The sequence below is a fragment of the Gopherus evgoodei genome, chromosome 6, assembly GCF_007399415.2.
Source record: "Gopherus evgoodei ecotype Sinaloan lineage chromosome 6, rGopEvg1_v1.p, whole genome shotgun sequence".
Lineage (NCBI taxonomy): Eukaryota > Metazoa > Chordata > Testudines > Testudinidae > Gopherus > Gopherus evgoodei.
The window spans coordinates 30,584,670-30,598,096 of NC_044327.1; the positions used below are offsets into that span (position 1 = coordinate 30,584,670).

Sequence of the window (13,427 nt, forward strand, 5' to 3'; positions counted from 1 at the left end):
TCCTGATAAAGTGCTTCTAGTGTTGTAGACATGACCTATGTTTAGTTTTCTCTTTTCTGTTTGTGATGGGAGTATTCCTTGAGTAGAAACTGTAAGTTTTAGACCAACGGGAGTAAAACATAGATGCTGACGGATTTTGCAGAGGCTGGAACTGTTTCTATTATTTTTTCACTGTTTAGTTATTTATGCTATGCTTATCACTGTAATAACTACCAATCTTAATTATATCATAAGTTGAGCTCAATTTCAAATAAATTTCCTAAAAAAATGCTTGTATATGTGAGAATTAATTCTGCCATATAATCCATACAGTTTAACTATCCATACAGTTTGCTATATTTATTTGTTGAATACTAACACTGGGCATGAACCAAAGTCCGCTAAAGTCAATAGAAGTCTTTCCACTGACTTCCGTGGGCTTAGAATCAGATCCAGTGTGCTCAGCACTGTATAGGCTATGGACTAGACAAGGTCTTTTTTGAGGTGCATACAGTCTAAATCAAGGAGCAATATACAACTAGTCAAACACACAGAGCACTGCGTGACCAAGAGATGAACCTCAAAGTTTCTGTTTGGTCCTACTTACACCCATCTCAGAGCTGGATAAACTTGAAATGCAAGGTTTTCTGATATTGCTTGATGAATATCTTTTAAAAACATTTTGCATTAATTCTAGAAAGCCAATAAAGTAGATAATACTCTGCTTTTAAGTATGGCTCCGAAACATAACTGATAGGTCTGGGTTCTTGTAGTGCTTATTTCTCACCAAAATAACCGTTTGGCTTACAACTTCTTCTGCTGAGGTAGAAGAAGGTTGCTCACGCTGACAAACTTTTGGATCTTCAAAGATGCTTACTCAGTGTAAAAAATTTCCCCAGATAGAATTAACACTCTGTCTGCAATCAGAATCAGATGGGAAGTTTTAGCACTCCTGGGACTTTGAGAGGACATCGTGTTAGACTGCATTAGGGCTCGGTACATTTTGAGCTAAAAACTTCCAGTTGTTGACAGCCTTAGAATAGAACTTCTGTGGGTGCTGAGTTAAAATAGGCTTGTGCCACAATGTATGCTATCCTTTTTAAATTTCCCAATATGGAACACGGGAGGGTTGCACAATTCCCTGCTTTTATGGGCCAAGCTCATTGCATACACCAGGGGCTTCTTGTATTCCTCTCTTACCTCCTACTAGCACCCCTGTATGTCTACTTCCCACCTGCTCTATTTCAGGGACTCCCTGGAATCGCACCTCTCATCATGCCACGGACTCTGTGTCCCCCCTCCCCAAATACTCTTCTCCCCCATTCCAGAGTTATCATATCTCTTCCCTATTCCTGGGCTCTGTGTTCTTCCTTCATTCATCCTTTCTTCCCATTCTTATGTCTTTTCTGTTTGGGAAATAAGTCGCTGAGAATGTTATATGCAGTGTTGTTGTAGCTGTGTTGGTTCCAGGATATTAGAGAGACAAGGTGGGTAACATAATCTCTTTTATTTGACCAACTTCTGTTGGTGAGAAAGAGAAGCTTTGGAGCATACATAGAGTTCTTCAGAGTGTTAACATTTTTACAGTCGATTGAGATGAAAGGCAGACGTCTTGTTATGATAGAAGGTCTTAATGGCTCCATCAACCAGTTTGTTGATATATAGACAGTTGCAGACCTGATTACAACTGATGGTCTGCTAACAAGATGCTAGGGGCTCTGTGCATCCGGTTTTCTGATTTTCACCAAAATCAATAGGGTCCTGCCAACTGATGACTAGACCATTACCTGAAATGTTGGTATTGATTGGATCAGCATTCAAAAGTGATTGTGTTACAGACAAACAGAAAAATGCCATCAAGTTGAGTGGGAGATCTGCCAAATTAAGGTTTCTGTGTTGCTAACAGAAAAAAAAGAGTTTGCTCATTATATAGCTGAATAAACCGTGTCTTTTGGAAGTAATGCTGACGATTTACGTTAGGTTTTCTTTTATGATATTTCAACTCCTGGTACGCCTGTTTCTTTAGAATAAAGTTGTCTTAGCTGTTTGCCAATGTAATTTGCTGTCACTTGCCATATGCTCCCTGATTAATTCCGCAAGGGCTGTCAGCCTTAGATAATTTAATTTTCTGTGCTTTAAAATGACATTCATTATCAGGACATGAAAAATTCAAATGATTAACTGCAAATTATGACTAATAAAGTGTCTATTTTTTGTTTCTAGAGAAAAGCAGAAAGCTGAAGTCAAGGACAGGAAAGTATTAGAAATTTTGCAAGTCAAAGACAGCAAAATACAGGCACTGGAACAGGTTAGTATGTTTTAAGTAAGTACACGAGGAATATAGTTGTTATAACTTACTTCTAATCAGTATTATTTGATTTGCTAATGTGTTAAAGTAGATATTTTAGATCACTGTGCTCTAAATGTAGGTTTAGGTCCTAAGGGCCTCAGAGAAGATCTCTTCTTCATATATAACACAACACTTGAGCTCAGATGAGGTGCATGAACTAATAATCCTTTGGCTTAAATGGGTAGAGATGTGGACAAGATCTTTTCAGAGAAAGGTTGTCAATTCCAGTTCTTGCCTCCCATACTAGTCTGCCAAAGCCTGAATTTGTTGACCTTCAAGTCAATGTGGAAAGCTCATATTTTTTCTTCCAGTCTTTTTATCGTAAAATAGACTGTGGGAAATTCTGGTTTGGGAAGGTTTGGAGATGTTTCCTTATTTTTTGACAATTGTCTTTTTTTTTAATTATGTTTGCTGGGATAGCTCACATTCTCAAATAAATTGGAAGGATAAATGTGCATTGGCTTATATTTGTGGGAGAATGTACCAGACCTAAATGTAGTACCACTTGTGTATTCTAATGATAATAATGTTGAGTAACATTTAGCAGCCTAAATCAAATGCTAGGATAAAAGAATAATGATAAAACATACTGGGCATAAACCATTCATGTTGTCGCTTACATTCTTCACAATTGAATGTTTTAAATCAATAAAGAGAAAGGAAAACTGTAAGTGTTGAACAAAATCTTTTGTTAAAACTGAGGAACCACAAAAAAGTTGAAGCTGTTTTATTTATTTTGAAAACTTTTAAGCTCATAGTCAAAACTCTAAGCACTGTCAAAAAACTTGATACAATAATAATAAAATCCAAAATTAGATATTAAAAAAGTCTTGCAATAACATCTACAAAATGTAAGAGGACAAAACAGTTCCCTCTTAACCAATCACGCCATAACTCTCAACTCACTACCTTCTCAAAATTTTCAGGGGAAAAACAAGCCTCGCAACATATCCTGAAGATTAATAAGAAAAGACCTTTTGAGATCCAGGAGGGATGGAATCTTGCTTTTAAATGAAAGGGGCATTACTTTGCTCCTCTGTTGATTGCAGCTCTGATGATATCGTAATGGGAGATAAATAGTCTCTCAGGGTGTCTCTAAATTAGCAAAAATTGGACCCATAATTTGCAGTTTCTTCAGTGGTAGTAAAGGTGGCTAGCCCATTGCAGACAGGGCTCTAGAAATGTTACCAACCTGTTGTTTGTTCCTGTCAGATTAGTTTCTGCCCCTTCTTCCACTTTGGCCAGCAATGATGGCTGGCTGCTGACCAGACTTTATGCTCCCCACCATCTGTGAGAGACATTATTTCCTGGAGCTCACTCTGGGGTTATATGGCTGTTTACCACTCCATACTCAGGACCTTAATGGCACCATGTAGCACTTGATAATAGCTAGCTCATCTAGTGCTTCTGTGTATGCTATTATTGTTAAACTATTATGTACTGATGTAGTACAACCAACTGATATATTTGCTTTATCTTTGTAGACCATATAGAAAATATCTATATAAAAAGCACAAAAGGGCAAGAGCAGAAGCAATGACTATTATAAGCACATTGAAATATAACTTAAAGTACACGTTTGACTTCTTGGAGTTTAATGAATATTTAATTACACTGCTCTACAGCCAAAATGTTTCTGAAATAAATGTAGTCCAACTTTACTAATTCTGGTTCACTGAGAATGAAAATGATGCTTAAAATTGTGGATTGGCTCTAGTTTTCAAGATATGCTATTGGGTCAGTATATACGACCCTTGACTTGGGAATGGCAGAGGATAAGTGAGTTATAAAGGGAAGAGATCTCAATTTAAACCAGAAATGACTAAAATACATCTTTGACTGGATCTATGAATAAATCTATGACTCTGTTTGGACAGTACTTGCTTTTTAGGCAAAACAATGAATGATGCAATCTGAAACTGGTATTGCATCATACATGATATGAATTGCATCATGTTATTCCTAGAAGTCATGGATGATGCAATCATAACGAAGCTTACATCGCTCTGTTGAACAAATTGCCCTATATCAGCTCTAGAAATCATACAGTGTCGTGCTCTCTTATTTGTCAGTGTTTGATTTTGCAAAGGGACACATTTCTGTTTAGCCAAAGTGAGCAGAGATGCCTCGTACTTATGTGAACAGAGCAGATAACTTCTGCTATGTTTGTGGTGAAGTGACTTTTGCATCACAAAAGCGCAGTATAACCACTATGGTTAAGAAAACCTATCACCTTTCTTTTGGCTGCAAAATTGGAGATCAAGACAAGAGGTGGTCCCCACACATATGCTGCAACACTTGTGCAACAAATCTTCACCAGTGGTTGAACAGGAAAAGGAATCTATGCCTTTTGCAGTGCCAATGCTTTGGAGAGAGCCAACAGATCATACCAGCAATTGTTACTTCTGCATGGTGCCTCCAGTTGGGAAAGGTGTGTCAAAGAAGAAAAAGTGGACTGTGCATTAGCCAAACATTCCATCAGCTATACGCCCAGTACCCCACGGAGAAGGACTGCCGGTTCCTGATGCACCAGAATCATTCTCACTTGAGTCAGATGAGGAAGAGGAAGAGGGTGAAACTTCTGGTCCTGAACCATCAATGTCACAGGACCCACATTTTCTCCCATCCTCTTCCTCTGAAGCACACCTCATAACCCAAGGTGAACTGAATGATCTTGTCAGGGATTTGGAACTACCCAAGATTAAGGCAGAGCTGTTGGGCTCCAGACTACAGCAGTGGAATCTCCTGGCAGGCTATCAGGCCAAATGGAGCCCATCAATGCTTGCAGACTATTGCTGGACAGTGACAAGAGATGGTCCATTTAATGAATACAAGAGACAAGCCAAGAAGCGCGGAGTAGACACCGAATAGGACTAAACTATGTACATAATAGTTTTTTGCCTTTTGTTTCATAATAAATTTTATTTATATAACCCTTTTGCTGATTTTTCAAGTGTTACATAAACAGGACAGGTGAAATATTATCATGTAAAGCAACCATAAACACATGAAAAGACCTAGGTTTACAATTTATGATTAAAACTCTACTATCTACGCAATATACATAGACATAAAATGTAAAAACTTAAATATCTTAGAAACAGTAGCCAATCAGTTGATTTAATTGTCATATTTGAATTCAGCACATCAAAATACATAATAAATATGACATTTTATCTCTGAAGCAGATGACTTCTCAAAAATTGTAGACCAGTGTTGTTTGTGACTGCGACGGGTGCACCAGGTCTTTTGAAGACCCCTGCTTGAGGTCTCGCGATCCTACCATATCCCGCCTCAGAAAAGGAGCAGTGAAAGTGGGTCCTCCAGGTCCGTCTATGAAAGGCTGCAGAGAAGAAGTCATTCAGAATGCAGCAGGCTCTGTTAAAAGGAGCTGCCAGGCCTGAGCAGATCATTTCCTGGCTCGGATCTCAGGAATATGGAAGGGTGCTTCTTGCTGGAGCTCAAGAGAGAGCCAGAAGATGGGTTCTGTGGCATTGGCATTAGGTGAGGAAGAAGAAGAGTTAACAACTTCAGCCTTGGCGTAAGGGTGAAGAGGAAGGGGCTCCGTGGGAAGTAGCCCAGGGAATAGCAGCAGCACCTATTAAAGGAAGCAGCATGTGTCAGTTATTTATAGGGTCCCTGGGTTGGGACCTGGAGTAATGGGCGGGCCCAGGTCCCCCCCCCCACCACTGGGGAAATGGCCTAAGCCCCAAGGAGGAGATAAGACTGCATTAGAAGCACAAAAAATGTGTCTGGGAATTTATACAGGCCCAGGAGTGGGGCTGAAGTCCCTGAAAAGGACCAGCCATTTGTTGAACTTTGTTACCCCAAAAGAGGGCTGAACTTGAAGGAGTGACCTGGCTGGAGAGCTGGAGCAATAAGAACGAATAAAATCAAAGTATCTCCAGGGAGAAAGCCGTGAGGGCACTGCTGTGTACCAGAGTAAGCACAAACTTAAAGCTAGCCCAGAGAGGGCTGAGAAGTGAGACCAGAGACAGGGCTACAGACATTAACAAGAGCGTAGGGACAGGTCCTTTTGGACCTTTTACCCAGAAGGGGTTCATTCATCTAGTGACTTAACCAGAGTGCTGAAACACTGAATATCCACCTGATGAGGGCAACAGCCAACAGGTGGCACTGGAAGCAGAGAAAGGGAAGAGTACAGTGTGCACCATCTCAGTGACTGTTTATAATTAGTGCTTTAATTGTGCATTTTCTCCTTTCTATTCGTTTACATTTCTCATGTCTTTAATAGAACAAGTATTCCTCATGTACCCTGCCCCCCTTCCCCCCCAAAATGCATTGTAACATGGTGCTGCAGGGTCCTCTTGGCTCCTGCCCCTGTTGGGCTGATAAAGTCACTCGGAGACCCTGGGTTCAGTAACCACTGGTGCAGTTGATTTACAGGTTGTGCTCCCATGACCTTTTCACCATATAAGTAGCTCTTTACTGTGTGCTGGAGGGAAAAGCTACCTCCCTGCTTCCAGTCTCTGCCTTTTCCCTTTCTTCCCCTGAGGCTTTTATGCAGCCCCAGTCTAATCAGGCTGGCACCTGTTTCCCCTTCGCCAATCAGGTGCAGATGTCTGTAGGCAGCTCCAACCTACCTCCTTTAATTGGAGCTGATGTGACAGAGGGCTGGCTCAGGTGTTCCGGCTCAGCACCATGTCACATGCATTTAATGAATCATGGAATAAAACATCAATGTTAGAAACAGAATTTTCTATATTTTTCTCAAAATAAACTCAGTATAAAATCCAGGTAGATAATGTAAAACTTTCACCATAAGAGGCTTTCAAATGGTCATAATATAATTGAGGGAAAACGTCTGCTTGCTCATATTGTAGCTATTGTGATACCTATTTTGTTCGCTAGATTAGGTCTGTGGAGTGATTTGCAAAGAGTGTGGAATAATGTTAAGGAGGACTTTATGATTCAGTCATTGCTACACTGAAAGTTATTTTAAAATGAGAGTAAAAGAATATGTTTATGAGGGGGCACACCCTCACTCTGGTGGAGAAGAAACTAATGACCTCTTGTGTGCTCATTCAGCCATAACAAGGTGCACCTATAAGGTTTGCTCTGCCTGGAGCGGGGAGCTTAAAAAGGGAAATCCTGCCACAGGAAAGGGCAGTGAACAGGAAGAAGACTGCTACACCTCAGAAGCTGCTGCTGACCACAGACACAGATAAACCAATTGGGAGACAGTTGCAGGTCTCACCATTCTGGAAAGTGCATGTGCTAGCTATCAAGCAAGGTGCCCCAAGAAAAGAAGCCGGACATAGATCCTAATTAAAGATTGTAGACCATCTGCTAAGCCAAGCCCTAAATGGCAGACCCCAGAAAAACTGCCTAAGGAAGAGACCATCTTTGCCTCTCTTTTCGTTTACTCTGATTCTCCTCTCTTACAAGGGGAAGACAGAAAAGGACCTTTCTCTTGTTCATTTTGTTTGGAAAGCCTTTCGGATGCTATAAACGGGGCTAAAAATGTCATTAAGAATTTGACAAAACTGAACTGAGAGTTTATTATGTGTGTGCGTATCCCATTATGCATTTAGGGATTAATAACAGGAATTATTGCTATACGTTGAGGGTTCATCAGTTGGAAGCAGCAAAGGAGGAGAAAGACCTGTATGTATTAGTTAGTTGATCACAGGATACCTGAGAGCTACCAATGTAGGGCAGCTGTGAAAAAGGCAAGTCAGATCCTAGGATGTGTTCCAGTAGAATTAGGGAAGTATTAATGCTCTTGTACAAAGCACTGGTAAGACTTCATCTGAATACTAAATACAGTTCTAGTCACCCATTCTCAAATGATGAAGAGTGACCAATTCAGACTGGAATAGGTATAGAGACGGGCTACTAGTATGATCAGATGAATAGAAAGTCTCCTCTTATAAAATAGGCTAAGAGAGTTTGGCTTGTTTAGCCTAACAAAACAAAGGCTGAGATGAGATATGATTTCTCTCTTAATATACTGAAGGGAAAGATCTGCTTGGAGAAGACTTATTTAAGCTAAAGGACAATGTTGGCACATGTCTCTAAACTGGCCATGAATACATTTAGGCTGGAAATTAGAATAAGTTTTCTAACCTTCTGAGGAGTGAGAAAACTTATCTAGTTTTACAATGGAGCTTGGTACATTTATGAATGGGATTGTATTATGGAGTTGCATGCGATAGCACGGGACTGGATTCGATAACCCAGAAGGTCCCTTCTAGTCCTGTGTCCCTAAGTGGCCACTTCTGCTACCTCCAGTGGATGCTCATAGAAATGTCTGGAACACATTAGAAACACTGTAACACAAGAGTGTAGTTCTATTTAGAATATTAGCTTCAGAGGACAATCGGAGAGCAATAATTCTCCCTTTCTGCAACTCATGTGCTGGTCTCTCAATAAATTGAATTAAAATATGTTCACTTGTTTTTCTTAGAAGATGGAAATTAAAATTGAATAAAAGTAGCATTAAACCTTTTCCCTCTCTTTTGTAATATTATTTAATTAGCTTTCAATTTTGATCTGAAGAGACTAAAGCTAATCTTTTTGTCCTAGAGCTTGTAACATTTCAAAACCTTATCAACCAATTATACTCCGGAGGGGTTAAAATAGTACTAGCTTGCCTAATTATCTGCACTTGAAAATCTTCAGCTTGCTGTGAAAATCTATATTAAAGCTGCTTTAATGGGTCTAATTGAAAGAAACAGAATTCTACCTTCAAGCATTAATTAACATTAATAAATTTCATTCTTAATTTTTACCTTCTCTGTTTATTGAATTTATTTTTCTTTGTAACAAAATACTTGATTAAATTGAGAGATGTATACAAAAGTGATATTTGTGGTTTTAACATTTTATTTCATATAGAGTGGACTCTTAATTATTCAGACGTAATGGGGAACATGATGGATCAATGAGAGTCACTAGTGGTGAGAGTCTACAGCTCTTACAATGCTTCAGGAAACAGTTTCTCATTCACAGCTTATAAACTCTGCAGGCTTATCTGTTTAAGAACGTTAATAAATATATTTTTCTACATAAAAATCTTTGTGCCTGCTAGTCGTAGAATACTTATCAAGAGGAGATGATGCAGGAAATCTAGTTCCTCTTGGCAAAGAGAGCCAGTGGGCTCATACTACTGGGAGAGAGGGATTTATTCCAGGTACAGTAAGAGCTTTGTTATTCAGCGTGTTGGGGGCACAGGGATGCTGGTAAGTCAAAAATTATGTTTAATTAAGAGGGAGGGAGTTTGGGTGCGGGAGGGGGCTCAGGGTTGGGGTGTGGGAGGCAGTGCAGGGCATGGGCTCTGAGAAGGAGTTTGGGTGCGGGATGGAGCTCGGGGCAGGGGTTTGGGGTTTGGGAGGGGTTTTGGGTCTGGGCGGTGCTCATCTCAGGTGGCCCCCCGCAAGTGGCCACATGTCCAGAGAGAAGCAGCCAAGTGGCTCTGCATGCTGCCTCCGCCCACAGGCGCTGTCCCCACAGGTCCCATTGGCCGAGGTTAATGCTTCTAGGCAGAGGTGTGGCCAGGCAGCTGTGCGCGCTACCTCCTCCTGCAGAGGTCACCCATGCAGCTCTCATTGGCCGTGATTCCCAGCCAATGGGAGCCGCAGACCCAGCACTGTGCATGGGATAGTGGCAGTACATGGAGCCCCGTGGTCATTCCTCCACGTAGGACCATTGACTGTGGCCAGTGGGAACTGCAGGGAGGATGCCTGCAGGAGGATGCAATGCGCAGAGCCACCTGGCTGCACCTCTCTGGACATGTCGCCACTTGCAGGGAGCCACCCAAGGTGGGCAGTGCGTGGATCCAAATCCCAAAACCCCTCTGTGCCCCACCACCCTGCCCCGAGCCCCCTTCCACACCCAAACTGTCTCCCAGAGCCCGGGTCCCGTACCCCGTTTTGAAAGGCTGGTTTATAGAGCTATCCCATTTGTAAAGTGCTGTATAACACAGCATTTCCTGTACTACTCAATAGTTAAGAAGATTTGATGTATCTAGCTTATCCAGAGTTTCAGAACAGTGAATCCATATTTGTTCAAGATAAAATCTAATATACTCATGCTGAGAACCATCATTCATCTACCAGAGGAATGTATCTGTTCATGATCTCCAAAGCATGAAGATGTGTAAATGTGTGTAGGGATATACCCAGTATTTAGGAAGAATCTCAGATTTGTCATGGAGATACAGCACTACTGATTTCATTTTTTGCCTTTGCGGCTGATGTTGGAGAGCTGCATGTTTTCATGAAATGCTTGTCAGTAGTTGCTGGACAGGCTGAGAGGCCATGTGTGACACTTCTTGGACAGATGGCTGATCAAAGACACCATATTGGTTCATGCTTAAAAATGAATCTGTAACTCCACTGAAGCTGCTAGAGAGCATGATAGTTATAGACTCAATGAGCTCAATCTGTTTTGCTTAACAAAGAAAAGGTTAAAGTGATGCCTTGATCATAGTTTAAAAGAACATACATGGGGAACAAATATTCAATAATGGGCTCTTCAGTCTAGCAGACAAAGGCATAACAAGATCGTCACACTGGAAATAAGGCATACATTTTTAAAAGTGAGGATAATTAACCTTTTGAACAAGTTAGCAAGGACTGTGGTGGATTCTACATTTCTGGCCATTTTTAAACCAAGATTGGATTTGTTTTTAGAAGATATGCTCTAGTTCAAAAGGAATTTTTTGGGGGAAGTTCTGCAGCCTCCTGTTGTGGAGGAGGTTGGAGTAGATGATCACAGTGGCCCCTTCAGGGCTTGGAATCTATGAAAAACTACCCAAAGTCATAACTTGTTTCCAGCAGACAATAGCAATATGCCTGAGATCTTGTTAAATGGCTCAATTCAGGTGGAATATTATGCAGATGCCACTAAATTAATTAGGTTAGTCAACTCCAGAGAAGACTGTGAGAAACTTTAGAGGGACTTAATCAAGTTAGATGAATGGGCAATACATTTGATGAATGCAAAGTAATATACATTGGTGGGAAAATTTTTCCGTATTCAGACTTGTTACATGGTTCTAAATTAGCTGTATCATCTTAGGAAAATGACCTGGGCATCATTGTGGACAGTTCAATAAAGATTTATTTTTGGTGTGCGCCTTTGGTCAAAAAGGCAAACAAAATATTTGGATCAAGTATAATACAGGAACTATCATAATTCCATTATAAATCAATAGCTTCCATTAATTGAGAGTGCTGTTTTTCTGGTCCCTCATCTCAAAAGGACATTGTAGAATTAGATGCATTTCAGACAAAGGCAATGGAAATTATTAGAAGAATGGAAAAACTTTCCTGAAAAAATTGTAATGACCAGGATTGTACACTATAGAAGGAAGATGAATAAGAAGAGCCATGATACAAGCATATACAATAATGAATGGTATAGAGAAGACAGATCAAGAGCTTCTTTTCTCTGTGCCTAATAACACCTGGACCAGGTTCTTTCAATGAAATTAAAAGGTAGCAAATTCAGAACTGCTAAAAGGAAATAATTTTTCACACGATGTATAGTTTAACTGGATCCCCAATGCCAAGATTAAAAAAGGAATTGAATATTTATATGGAAAAAAGAATATCCAGAGTTCTAATACTTAGTGCAAAAATAAAATAAAGTGAAAAAAGGCTTGTTAGAGATACAGCACCTCATGCTTCAGGATTTAAGCCAGTCTCTAATTATTAAACAATAAGATGAAACTCTCATGGGGACAGATTATCCCACATGTCTTAACTGCCAGGTTATTACCTTCTTCTGAAGCAACTGGTGCTAGTCACCATCAGAGACAGAATAGAGATGATAAATTAGAAGGACCTCTGTTCTGATGCAGGATGGCAATTCCTATTCTGCCTCAGGACAGAGTCTAAGACATCACCAATGTAATGAAGAGGATTTTTCACAGCCAGGGGGTGACAGCTCAGATTATGCTATGAATCTGGAATCTGAGGTTTGCAATTTATTTATAATACCCATGGTACATTTCTACTTGACACCACCTCAGTGAACCCTGCAATCCTAGTAGAAGCAACCAACAGAACAGTTCTCATGTTGTATCCAGGTAACTGATGACCACCTGGCTTACAGGCAGGGTAGTGAAAAAGTGCAATTAGGAATGAACTTCTAAACACCTTAATTGATCACAGAAGTATCCAAAGATGGGAAGCCCATCCAGAGGGACCGTTTAAGAAACTTTGGTCTCTCCAGGAACAAGAACTGCACATAAATATTCTGGAGATGCGGACAGTCTTTAATGTTTGAAGGAATTTCAGAGATCTAGTATTCCAAAAAGTAGTCCTAGTTCAAACAGAGAATCAGGCCACCATATTTTATGCAAAGAAGCAGGGAGGAACTAGGTTGCACATCCTGTGTTGGGAAGCCCTGCAGATGTGGAGCTGTGGTATCTCTCAGGAAATGCCCCTTGTCATGTATTTAACAGGGGAGGTAGACAGGGCTGGCCTTACCATGAGGTGAACTGAGGTGGCCGCCTCAAGTGCCAGAGGAGGGGGTGGGGGGGCGGGTCCAGAGTATAGAAAATTGTCTGCTGCTGGTGCATACGTATTCTCTCTGCTCTAGGTGCACAGAGATGGTGAAGTGCTGTGCTGGAGGAAGGAGGGCACAAGAGACATAGCAGGCAGAAGAAAAAGTGAGAGGGAATAACAGAAAGCAGCAGGAGCTGCAGGGAGAGAGAGGAGGAGGAGGAGGAGCCTCTTATGTACCTCTCTAGCACCCCCAGGAGCCTGGACTGATTAACACCAGCTTCTTGGGGAGCTTCCTGTTTCCTGCTGCTTCCCTGAACCCACTTGAGGAGAACGGGCAGTCAACTGAAGTAGTAGGAGCCGGTTAGGCCCTTAAGACACTGATATCTTCCCTCACTCAGGCCCTGCTACCAGCCTGCTTATTTGTCTCCTTCAACTGAGTGTTGAGAGCCACTATAGCTGGCATAGAACAGCAGTCATGAGTGAAGAAAAAAACACCCCTCTAGGGCAGCATTCAGAAAAAGAAAGCAAGCAAAGGAAGCTTTTCTATCTAAGCAGGAAGTCGCTCTCCTGAGATACATAGACACAAATGTTCATGGTGAGCTTTCCGGCCCCAGTGAGGA

General features: G+C 41.0%; 1 protein-coding gene across 4 annotated transcripts in view; it reads left to right on the plus strand.

Annotated features, from left to right (window-relative positions):
• Positions 1–13,427, plus strand: part of CNTLN (centlein) — a 263,011-nt gene that overhangs the window by 42,405 nt on the left and 207,179 nt on the right. For all 4 annotated transcript variants that reach the window (XM_030566561.1, XM_030566562.1, XM_030566560.1 and 1 more), the window contains exon 3: positions 2,203–2,287. In XM_030566561.1, the coding sequence (XP_030422421.1) occupies positions 2,203–2,287 (85 nt within the window). The remainder of the gene's footprint in view (positions 1–2,202; positions 2,288–13,427) is intronic.